The 12,786-nt window shown below is 43.8% G+C and overlaps 1 protein-coding gene across 2 annotated transcripts in view; it reads left to right on the top strand.

The window, feature by feature from the left end:
• atp8a2 (ATPase phospholipid transporting 8A2) overlaps positions 1-12,786 on the top strand; it is a 115,520-nt gene that overhangs the window by 61,377 nt on the left and 41,357 nt on the right. For both annotated transcript variants that reach the window (XM_088920716.1, XM_088920715.1), the window contains one exon: positions 5,178-5,350. In XM_088920716.1, the coding sequence (XP_088776842.1) occupies positions 5,178-5,350 (173 nt within the window). The remainder of the gene's footprint in view (positions 1-5,177; positions 5,351-12,786) is intronic.

Genomic DNA, 12,786 nt, shown 5'->3' with positions numbered 1-12,786 from the left:
ACACTGAGTGCATCTGTTCAGTGACTCAGTGTCTCAGAGGAATGGTTCAGTGTGGAGATGGAGCTGAACTGACTCAGTCTCCTCAGCCAGAGACACTAAAAATCTATAAATCACTTGGCTGCTTGGGTTTTTTACTACACCCTGTTGTGTACACAGAACCTAAATCAGAGGCTCAGATGGGACTAACAGAGGTATCCCTGATCATCCTGGTCAAATAACAATGCCTGGGATAACCAGTGGATGTGAATTTAAGAGTGTTTGTCCACAAGACCAGATGAGTGAGCCCTTAAATCACTGATGTAGAAATCACACGGTCTAGAGTGCAGTTCTCTGTGGTATAAGGAGTGTGCTATTATCCATCTTGTTGTGTGAGAGCGTGAGTCCGCAGACATTTTCAGGACATGGAGGACCCGTGTTTGAAGTCTTCTCTTTGAATTAGGGCCCTCATTTTAAACAAAAAAAAGCAAATAGAAATGCACACACAATGGTAAGCTATAGGACCTTTCAGTACGAGCATGATCAATGACCCAAGAAGCTTTTTCAGTAAATTTACCCTTTTAACTTGTACTAGAAATTACATGCTGCAGCAGCACATAGTTTCAAAGGTTTTGATTCCTCAAAGTCGACCACCCGAATTAGATGCAATTTTGAGTCCCTTCGGGGGGATCAAGGCATGATGGTATGATAATTGTGCTGATTGCTCTATTTGTAGCCGTCAGAGTGAGGCTGTTTGACGCAGTATTTAAAAAACACATGTGGTTCTGTTTGTATTAGAGGAGGAATTCACTGATCACTGACCTATTGACCACAAAGCAGCAGGTACCAGGCATCCCAGCTATGCGTTACCCCAGACATCCCATTTGGATTTGTTTCTTCCCCTGTTCTCGTTTTTTATTCCTTGTTTCACCTTTTTATATCCAGCTGTCTTTTCATCCATCTCTCCTGTTCTGTGCCTGTCCTGTTTAATACGTTCTTGGCTTACATTTTTAGATGCAGAAGTATTTTCTGGAACATTTGTAATGCTAGTCACCTATTTTAGCTTCTGCACCATAATACCTGAGCAGGGTGCTGTGGAGTGCTTCTCACTTGATGTGGGTCTCCCATAGCATTTTTCACCTGCCTTTTGTCTTTTTGGCTGACAGGCTATTACCCCAGTCTGTATCTGTACAGCACAGAGCATGTTTGGTGCACAGAACGTAACGAAGCATTCAGTCAAAGTCCAACAGATTGCGGAACAGCTTCTACCTCCAGGCAATAAGACTGCCAAATAGCCAACCTGCAGCTCCTTCTGCAAATCGCCAGTAATGGCTACATGGACATAGTTTTCATTGTATTCGGCATACTGCACTACTTGGACATAATATATTGCATACACCCTGGACACATAGCAGCTCTATTTATATTGAGTTTTGTCTGAGTTTATTTTATTCAATTTCTATTGCACTATTATCTATTATTATGTGACCTTATTTTGTAACTTCTGTGATTTTTACCCCCCCCACCTCCTCGGTGAGCTGGTAGAAAAGACATTTCATTGCCAGCAACTACTGCTGCACGCTGTATTGTTGTGCATTTGATAAAAAAGCTTTGATTGATTGATAGAACAGGGCACAACACAGTGTGGTTTCCTGACAGATGTACTGTAGCACACTCCCACTGCTGCTAAGATGAATGACAATGGTTAATCTGCACAAGCACCAGAAGTACTGCTGCAAGCCACATTGTATGCCTTTCTTTTGTAACTGTAATTTAAACATAAACTGTTTTCTCTTTAATTTGTATTTTAAATTATATTCTGTCAGAAAATATCAGTAATTCCATCACTGATACCCCAGTGAAGACCTCCTACTTTATGTCGCTTATACTGTATATAAGAAATAGCATTCCTGGGAACACAGTCCCGTTGAACCCAGGCTGTAATTGCCTCTATTAGCACTGATCCCAGCAGCACTCCTTTGTCTGGAACGTCTCTTCCGCACTAAGCTAATTCTCATCCAAGTCCAACAAAAGCTAGATTGAGTGACAGAAATTGAAGACTGCTTTGAGCTTTCAAGGTAAGCCTTAGCACACAAAGGTGTGTGACACAATTGGAAAAAAAAATGTCTACTACAAACTCTATAATAAATGCCAAAGATTATGTGTTTATCTGTGCCAAGATGTGTCAGGGATTAAGTTTGTGAAAAATAATGCAGTTTTCACCTTTACCATTGCCCTTACTTGGATGAAAATCTGTAATTCTTGGAGCACACACTGAAAGAGTTTCTTGACACATCAAGAGCAAGGTGCACAAAAGTAAGACTTTAAACTTATGGTACTTAATAGATGCCTCTATACTGTTTACAAATATGGATGGCAGAAGAATGTAAAAGATAAAAAATAAATAATACTGTAAAGTCGCCAGCTGTGTTCCCCACTTCTTTCTGCAGTTTGCCCCCCTCCATAGCTGTGTTAACTGGGAATGCTTCCATACAGCTGTAGTTCTTGGCACATCTACATGGCAGGACTGACCTCGGGAGACAATGAAATGTCCACTCTGCCCACACCATTATAAACCTCTTACCACAATTGGATGTTTAAATACATTTTACTGTGGAACAAAAACATCTATTTATGGCATGGGGGACCTGCTGCTCTGTGAATCTTAAATCTATTTAACTGGCTCAAATATCTTAGCTACCACTTTCTAGGCTGAATTATGAGGTGAACTTGGTAAGCAAATCTGTGTGTTTTAACAACCAGCATTTATTACCTTAAATTAGTGAGTATTGGCATTCCCTTTCAGACACAGAGTGCCAGTGCTTCCATCTGCCACTGTGAACTGTGTGATTGAAAACAGCACTGGTTGTCAGATGTTTTTTTCAAGGCATTTAGGGCTTCTGCCAGCACTGCAGCTCCAGAGTGCAGTAAATTGAACAGCTGGAGAGGCAGGGAGGAAATGGATTAAAGTTGGTGTTTAGGCTGGGGTATAGCACCATTAACACCCTCGCAGCGAGCCTGCGCTCCCTCTCCATGGAAACTCTCATCCCCTCGACTCTCTTCTCTACCCCCTCGTCCCTTCTTCCTTCTGCCCTCCTCAACCCCTAGTCCTCCATCTTCCTACACTCCTTGCTTTCTTCTCCCATGCAGCCATTTCTTTCTACAGATTGAGGTATGAGTTTTTCGTTCCCTCGGCATGTGTATTGATGGTGGCACCCACTGTCAGGCTCTGCTTGAGGGCGAGCCCCTGACTCTTTTCTGCACAATTCAACCCTGCAGCTGTAGGAGGTGTTTGCAGAATTCCAGGTGAGCGATCTCAGATGAGCTGTTGTGCATCACTAGTGCCCAAACCTTGTTTTCGGACTGGAGGACTGATGGAGATTTTGCTGTAGGAAATCTTAAGTGAGATTCTCATGGGGTGTTTAAGATGGTATAGCCATTTCCTGCTGAAGTAGAAAACCCTGTGAACCATTTCAGGCAGTCTCCTCTGGGTTTGTTAGACCAAGGCAGGTGTCCTGTTCCTGAAAAACCATGCATCTGGTCTTGTCTAGGTGTAGGTGGGTGTCTGCATGGCTAGGTCCTCTATTAGAGATGCAGTTTGATCCTGGACTGGTAAAGAGTGGGCATAGGGAATGACATGCTGAGGCCAGCTCATTGATCTATAGACGTTGAAGAGACTTGTTTTAGACTGTATCCCTCTCTCACTGCACAGCTTTCTTGTAAGAACCACTGCATTGGTTTTCATTGTACATATTCCTGATGGGGTCAGAGGTTTTCCTATCTATGCCACTGTCAGATAGACTGAGCAGCAGAACTTAGTGCCACATGGAGTGAAAGGCTACCTTTTGAAGTTGACGAAGCAGGCACTTTCACCTTTCTTGTGTCGTGTACATGCCTGTTGAGGAGGTTGTGCAGGTCATCGATGTGGTCAGTAGTGCAGTGGTTGGGGAGAAAGACAGTCTGGCTTCTACTCGGCACATTGAGCTGTGATAGGAATACCAGGATTCTGCTGTTCAAGGACACTTCTTTTCATAGAGATCCTCTGTAGTTGAAGAGGTCAGGCTCCTCTTTTCCCTTCTCCCACAAGCTCCTATCCACACTGACTCCTTTCACCTCCCTGCTTCTCCATCACCGCCCCCTTTCATCTCATCCTTCCCTGTTGCTTACTGTACCCGGATCTAATCTTCTCCCACTTTTTCACTCTGTGTCAGAAGAAAGCTTGGTGTTTTGCTTAAAATGCTAACAGAAAGATAAAATTGCTGGTAGCCCAGACCCCCTCTTCCTGTTACTAGTCACACATGACTAGTGTGACTAAGACAGAGCAATAAAAGCACATTGTACATTCAGCCTAACTGTGAGCGTGTCTCAGCACCCGGCATGCAGAGCCCATATCTATAACCATCTCTCCAGAACAGTGAAGCAGAAAACAATGTGATAAAAGACAGCATAGCCAGTGATATGTTGTGACTAGGACTGTTATCACAAGGTAAAAAATGAATTTAAACCGGAAGACCTGTTTGGTTTCAAGGAGCTGTGAATTAAGTTCACAGCTCCTTGAATTAAGAATTAAACTGAGTTAGCGTTAGTGTGTTGCAGCTTGTCTGTACTTTTGTTTGAGCATAACTACAGCAGATAAATAATCAGAGACATTTTAATTTATTTTGTGATTTATGTTCTACAGTGCTGTGTTAAGAGTCCAGAATGATAAAAAAGGTATGAGATGTCACAGTAAAGATAATTGATGGTGGGATTAGTACAGTACCTGTTATCTCTCTTTATCTGTAGTGCCTTGGAGAATTAACACAGTACAAGTAACTGTTTTCATTTTCACAGCACACTGTTTTGCTTTTTTCATCATGCTATTTAAGGTACCCAGCCAATAGCATTAAATCATAATGGTCTAATAAAAATGTTGCACTGGTTATATGGTAGTGTTTGAATTTAAAAGATTTTTTGGCAAATGCACCAATTACACCTGCACATAAGGATTTGTGTTTATAGAGTAGGGTAAATTACTTAGAGACTCTTCTCCTACAGATGCCATAATCACTCTTAAAGCAGAATAAATTCTGATAAAGCGCAGTGAAATTATTTTTGTAAAAGCATGGGAAAGCCCAGGCTACAGGACGGTCTTTTTACAATTTGGGGTAACCTTGGCACAGCCCCCCCCTTCTCACTCTGTTCTTCCTCTGCCTCCCCAGGCGACGAGAGCCACGCTGACGGCCCACTGCGCCTCTCTAGGGGACACTCTGGGCAAAGAGAATGAGCTGGCCCTCATCATCGACGGCCAGACGCTCAAGTACGCCCTCTCCTTCGAGGTGCGGCAGTCCTTCCTGGACCTGGCGCTGTCCTGCAAGGCTGTCATCTGCTGCAGGTAGGCCCTGCATGCCCGGCGCTGCCGGCCGGCCCGTCCTGGGAAAGGACGCGCTGTGTGTGGCGGCGGCGGCGGCGCCACTCTGGTCGCAGACAGGAAGGCGTCACACCGCTGCAATTTTGCTCGCTTCTCCTAACTCTAAATAAACCCCGGCTCAGTTTATTTACTTCTCTGTTCCTCATGGCCACGTCGGCATGCTAGATTTTTAACCTTTCCTGTGATTTTCCAAAAATAGCGAGGGAATCGTGTTCATTTTGGCTGTGTATCCATGCGGGTCTCCTCAGTACATCAGTAGCATCTTTGTGTTCATTAATGGAGGCTGGGTGGTGGTTCAGTGGTTAACACAGTTACCAGCTGAAGTCCCATCTCTTCTTTTTTCATCCTTTATTTTACCAATAAGATCCACTGAGAACAAATTCTCATTTGGCGATGACGACCCTCTTAATGTGCTGACAACCAAGCTTTCCAGTTGGGATTTGGGCCCACAACCGTCTGGTCCAGTCTCTCTGATCCAGTGTTTTCCTGTGCCCTCCTGTGCATGCTACTGAGATGAATGCTTTTAAATGTGCTATACAAAATACATTTCTTTCTTCTTATTGTGCTTCTGAGTGACCCTGCTGCATCAGTTGTCAGTGCATAGTTCACTCCCCAGTGTCTGTAAGATGCTTTGGATGAAGGGATCAGCTGCATGACAAGTTGTTATTATGATGATGCTGTCTCGCCATGTTTCTTTGTGACATAATTTTCCCTAAACTTCAGTTCAGTGGCTTTCCGGACAGCCGGGACTGCTCCAAATTATTTACTTGTGTGATATACTGTATTGGTTGCAGATTTTTAAGAAAGTTTTTTTTTTAATACATAAAAGCTACTCCTATACGCTTCAAGGGCCAAATCAACGCCTTTGAGATTCATTGTTCGAAGTGTTTTCTTCTCGGAGGTTAACAGCTTGATTTGATTTTCTCCAATCAGCCGCTGCTTGGTGAGAGCCTTGGGAGGTGCAGCTGTGAGAAAGGGTCTCGGAGTCCGAGCGGTGCGCTGCATCACAGCATTCGTGTGGCCGTAATACAGACCCGCGCTCCGTGAGGAGCAGAGCGGGGCCTGGCGCATGAGCTCATGTCTCTGCCAGCAAGAAGGGAAATATTTAAACTGCATAGGAACAGTGAGCTTCGTTCCATGCTGCCACACTGGTATAGACTAAAGGAGTGCCTGGAGAATTAGTTCAGTGCCTGTAAACTGAAATTACAATTTAATCTAGAACATGAGAGGACCAATAAATCTATTTTTTTTTTATGAATGATGAACAGCACAGGTGCTGGCCAAAGCAAGAGGGGCGGTAATATTTTATTCTCAGATTGGAAATCGGACTCTGACTACACGGCAGTAAGATCATTTTCACCAGCTGCAGGGTCTTGTACAAACCATATCTTAAAATGTATAACCTTAGAAACAATTAAATGATCTTAACATCTACCTATTTGAATTATGTTGTCAAAGATGAAATATGTAGCACCTGGTACTGGTTAATATACAAGAGCCTGTAGCCTCTGAAGCTTTAATTATCTCAAATTACTGTACAACTGAATTGTTATTTCCATCCCTGCACTCAACATAATGGTCTCCCCATTCTTTTTTATTAATTTAGTATCTTCAGTTATCTTTGTTATACCCATCCAACTTTGGAATAACCAATTGTGTTTTCATGTCTCGGCTAACACACAGAGCAGGCAGAGTCCTCCAACATACCCACCTTTTAGCACATCACAGCCAGCACGGCCCCATATCAGGGGATCAGTGCCAGTTGGAGAAGAGGTCTGTCCCTCACCAACAGTATCACGAGCCTGCCGGTGTTGCTGAAACCCACCCTACCCCTGCAGCTTCTTCTGCATTTTCTTGGTGCTTCTTGCACTGAAAGCTCAGAAATTCCAAGACCCTGGTTGCAGTCCTGGGTGAGGCACAGCTGTTGTACACTTGAGTAAGGTACTTCACTCAGGTAGCTCCTGGAAAATGTCCAACTACATAAACTGGTATAAATATTGCCTTTTATCTAATATAAAGTTCAAGTTCAAGTTTATTGTCATTGTACTCATACACAGGTATATGGTATAATGAAATGCTATTTAACTAGCCCTCAGACGGTAAGCAGTACAAAAAGCAACAACAATACAATGGTATAAGAAAAGAAAGACAGAGACAACAGGCAATGTGCAAAACAACATCAGTTGTGCAAAATCATACATCAACAGAATGAAATAAGGATAGATAAGGATCAGGATAGAAAATTATGGGGAGTGAACGTCTTGACGTGTGAGGTAGAGGTAGATTTCAATGTGTGTTTGAGTTTTGATAAAGAGAGAAGGCACTGTGAGGGTTCAGATCGTAGGTGAGAGAAGCTGGGAGTTTAATAGTGTGATAGTGCGGGGGTAAAAAGTATCTTTGGGTACAAAAATGTCTTCAATGACAATAATGACATATTGAATAAACATTAGTAAACAGCTGGAGGCATCTTTTAGGGGAACTGCAAACAATATCTGAGGACAAACTGCCCTTCTTTAAAATAGCCCAGCAGCTGGAGCAGTGCCAGGGTCCTTTCCTGTACTTTAGGAAGGTAGCGGTCTAAGCTAGAGCTAATGAGCTCACAGTGGGAATTACTCAGATGAAGGATTAGAATACTTGCTTAGTTATACCGTATCATCCAGAACTTCACTGGAAACGGCTGCTGGAATTGGGGAATAGGAGAGAGCCATACCGCCTTTGTTACAAGAAGCGATTTCCTTTGTAAACAGATTCCCCCGACAACCTGCAATTATTTCAGCAGCCCCCCCAGCACCCAAACTAGCAATTATCTCACAGAAAGACCTGTTACTAATTCAAGCTGTCATTCCACTTCCATTATGTAACAGCTGGAGTAGTGCTGGAAACCGTGGTGGAAAGGGTTTACACAACAGTGCCATCAGATGAAACACAGAAGTATACTGTATGAGCACTACTGTGCCACATATTAGCACATTGTCAGGGGTGTGCCATCAGGCTGCATCAAGATAAGTTCTGCGTTAATGTAATGAACTATGATAATTACTGTCACAAAGTATCATTACCCTTACCGACAGACATGGGAAGGTACTGGACAACAGATCTATTAATATGATCGCACTTCAGAAGAATGTTAAAACTCCTTCTTTTCCCCACACTTCTGCTCTCAGCACAATGCTAGATACACTGTTCTCACAGCAGGACAGCTCAAAGTTGACAAAATATCTCACACTTTCCTTTCAGAAATGGGAGGTTTAGGCTGTGAGTGAGGCACACAGAGAGCACATGATATTCTGTCCATAAAAGCACCCTCCTTCTTGTCTGCTGGAGGCCAGTTTGCGCTGTAGCCCAGCTTCAGCTGAGATACTAGATTAGAATTTGGGAACTGGACACCTAATTGCTTTGCAGATGATCAGACAGCTCGCAGACCAAAGAAGCAACACAGTGCTTTACCACCCCTTTGCCTTCTGGTCCTTAAAGGAAAATACAGCCCTTTTGGTTGCAGACAATTTAAATGCTCGTACTTAGGTTGTCTCCATAAGGTAAAGCAATATGTTTCCTTGGAACACATTCCTGTGGTGCATGTTAATGAGATCAGGCCAGGCCCCCGCGGCTTTGACAGGATGTGAGGCAGAAAGCTGGCTGTACAGCAGTGGTCCCTGCAGACCCCCTCCTCCCCTCCGAGCACAGTCCGGCACAGCATCCATGGAGGCAGGGAGCAGTCTGTCTTTCGGCACTGGAGCTTTCGGAAGTGGGGGTGAGCGGGCAGTTCGGGGAGGGGAATGAGCAGCCGACTGCTCTATCAGCACCGTCTGGCTATCAGTCTGGCCTGTCCCACTCTCACGGATCTTCACAGCCTTCATAATTGTCCGTTTCTAGCCAGGTTTTTTTTTTATTTTCTCACTGACGCGCAGTTGTTTGCTTAATCGATTTGCTGGCTGAAGCAAAACTCTGTCAGAAAATGTCACTTGCTCTCCCTAATCTGGCTTTTTTTTAAATTGATTCCATTAAAAGTTTTTCCATAAATATCCTGTCCACATGTGAGCAAGATATAGAGACAAAAAAACTGTGGGCATCGGGACAAGGAAGTAGTCTTTTGTCCAGAGATACAGGTTTGCCCTCACAATGAAAAGTAGTTCTGCAACTTAAGAGAAAAGTTTATGTATGTTTTGCTAAGTATTGACTTTATTCAGCAGCACCAGGAGCCTTGGCATTAGGCCCGAGGCATTTAGAGGAATTGGGGTGCCTGGGCCTTTATTGGGGAGGGGTACATGCATTCATGTTAAACATGTTGTCAATACATCTGAGGTTCCCATAGCAACAGCCTGTTTGTTTGGATAAGCATTTCAAACCAATACCATGTTGGAGCTCCAGCTTCTAATTTTCTGCCAAATTCTGTGAAATTGCGAGGCCTTTGTTCTTGTTCCTCAGTGTGCTTCCTACACTCTTTTTCTTTTCGTCCCATTAACAATGCACCCTGGGGCATTTAAAATACTCCCCTCCCCATGTGTACGTGCCAGTGACACAGCCTTCCCACCTCTGCTGCTGCCTCTCGTTGCGGAGCACATCTGGTGTGTCAGAGAGAGGCAAACTGGGAATAGCAGGTCATTTGTGCTCGGGCAGCAGTGTGGAATGGTGGTTTGGGCTGCTAGAGTCACCACCTGTAATGTCAGGGGTTCAAATCCCACATGGGGCACTGCACTGAACCCTTGATAAGGTACTTTATTTAGATTGCTTTAGCAAAATCCCCAGCTGTATAAATGGGCACAAATGTCCCTTTGGATACAAGCGTCAGCCAAATAAATTAATAATAAAAAAATGTCCCAGCTTTTGGACCTAATCATGTATTTGCCTCACTTTCAAAGTTAGAAAGCATATTTATTTGATTTTTTTTTTCTTTTCTGCTCCATTGAATTTTATTAATGAAGTGATACGTTTTTTCAAAGTCTTCTGTAGGTGTTTCATCTGGAAGGCGGTTTGAGGCACGTCTAGCAAAACAAACACAGAGCCTGTGAAATGCTCGGTTGGCAGGATTTTGCATGGCTCGGTGTTAAACAAACGAAAACAGGTACCTCCCTCACAGAAACGCGCCACTGGCTGTGAAATGAAGTGACCTCAGCTACCGTCTGTGAGAGTTTCCACCAGCGTCAGTGACAGAGCTTTCCCTCTGAGTCTACAGTCTGAGCTGCAGGCAGAGTCAACACTATAAATCCAGGCAAAGCCACGTGGTCACTGCTGTTGACAATAAACTGAAATATTGTCAAGCCTTGGATGGCGGTTTCTGTGAATCCCAGTTTCTTAAAGCAGTAATCTTCTCTGGGCAATACCTAAACTGTAAACATGGAACTCGCACTCTATAAATCTTCTGGAATGTGTGTAGGAGGAGCTCCAGGAGCTCACCCTTTCTGCTGAGTTCTTCAGCAGAAACAAGACAAGAGGGTGGATGCAGGAACTTTTTTCTGGAGCTTGACCACAGTCTAAAACACAGAATAACAGAGACTGTGAACGAGAGACTGATCTGCCGTGGTCACCGTTAGGATTACTTGGTGCGAGAACCCTTGCGAACTAGGACAAGAGGAATGGCAGCGTCCCTCCTCCAGAATGTCCACTGTCGAGCCAGCTGCCCATTTGTACTGCCAGCCCGGAAGTGCTTAGCAAACGCTGAACAGTGGACTGAAGTGGATTCCCCCTGCAGGCTCTCAGGTGCAAGGCAAGCGAAAGGCTCTCTTAAACATCAAGCATTAGGCAACCCTGGTCAGCCAACTCAATTTACCATTTACATATAAATGTATTCAATTTGGCAGCATGTCCATCCAAAGCTGCCTGCCTCGGCACCTGGTCAGAAGGCTGCATATAACATATAAAACCATATAGCATATAAAACCACAGCGTAGTGTAAATGAAGTGTTAATCCGTTGTACATCTTTGCACATCTTCGCCTGGCTTCCTTTGCACTTAAGAACATACAAAAGCAACAAAAAAAAAGCATCAAGCTCACAAGTTTGGCTGGAGCTCCGTCTCTCAGTCAGTCAAAACGAATTAAAGTCCCATCTGAGCATTAGCATACACGGTGCACAAGAAGGGCAGGGGTGGGAAGGGGAGGCTTGCAGCCAAAAACTATGGCAACGGGTTTGTCCCGCAGAAAACAGAGGTGGTTCTAAGGTGCAGGGTGCAGACTTGACGGTCGGGAGCCTGAGACAGAGCCAACAGTACAAGGAGGAAGCTCTTGTCCCTTTAGAGATACCCATTATGTTCTCCCTGGCTTCTCTTTAAAGAGAAGCAAAATAATTTTCCACCTGAACCATGAACCTGTGGGGTGTCAGCTTTCCAAATCCTTTTTGACCACCCACTGCTAAATCCAAACTGGTTTTATTTTTTTTTCTGTAGAAGAGTTAAGCAACACTTTTATTTTTTTTCCCCTGGTAAAAAGATACTATGATTTATGAAATCGGTGATGATGGTTTTTTTCCAGCATTGTGAAATAAGTAGGGATCAGCGTCTGATTTTATTTTTTATGTGCTCCAATCAGAAAATTTATTAATATATATAAATCATTAAGTACAATTAGCCTCCAGTAACATGAGGCGGCAGCGGAGTACCGCTGTGCTTTAGGAACAGTTTCTGTTTTGGCGAAACAGACATTGCGGGGAAGAACGTTTAATGAGGGAGTAGAACTCGGCATGTACTGTAGGAAACCTTGTTGAATGACAGCAGAGATCTTTTTGCTTTAATTTAACTGTGAAGTTTGCAGTTTTTACTCAGCCCTGGACCACCCAGCAATGCCAAATTAGGCGGCTTCAAAGAATTACAGAGCAAGGGTTGTGCTTGTGATAGTCCTTTGAAATGATTGTTAATGAAAATAGAAAGGAAAACCACCATGCAGTAGAGAATATCTGATCTCCACTTGTTATTACTTGCAGTTCGATTGGTTTCTGATTATTCCTGCAAGGCTCCCAAATGCACATTCCATCTCGGCTGAATTGCTCCAGTGCCACTGTCTCCCCACGATAGAATCACGCCTGTTATACCTGTGAGGTACACTGTGACTGAGCAACTCTGTTGGCTAGGGTCCTCATTGTTCCTACTGTTAATCCTTCTAATCCCTCCCTGTCAACAGGAGAAGCGTTGGAGTTGGGCGGGTTCTAGTGTGCAGTGGGAATGGTGCTTGTGCTGAGGCTCACGCTGACCACTGTGCGTCGGCAGCCATGTGGTCTTGTGGTACCTCACTGATCTCGTGAGGGTTTATAGAACGTAGGAGAGCTGCTCATTTAAGGAGAGTCGCAGGATTATAGGCATACCTTTAAAGTTCGTTTAAAAGAGTAGTTTTATATTGTATTTCAATCAAGTGAACCGTAGTCATAGGGAAATTAAATTGTTAGGTGATGCTTCAGCAAGCTTGTCAGCAA

This window comes from Atractosteus spatula, chromosome 7, assembly GCF_055471065.1.
Source record: "Atractosteus spatula isolate fAtrSpa1 chromosome 7, fAtrSpa1.hap1, whole genome shotgun sequence".
NCBI lineage: Eukaryota > Metazoa > Chordata > Actinopteri > Semionotiformes > Lepisosteidae > Atractosteus > Atractosteus spatula.
Note: the sequence above shows the minus strand (reverse complement) of the source record. Positions and strands in the feature narration are given on the sequence as shown.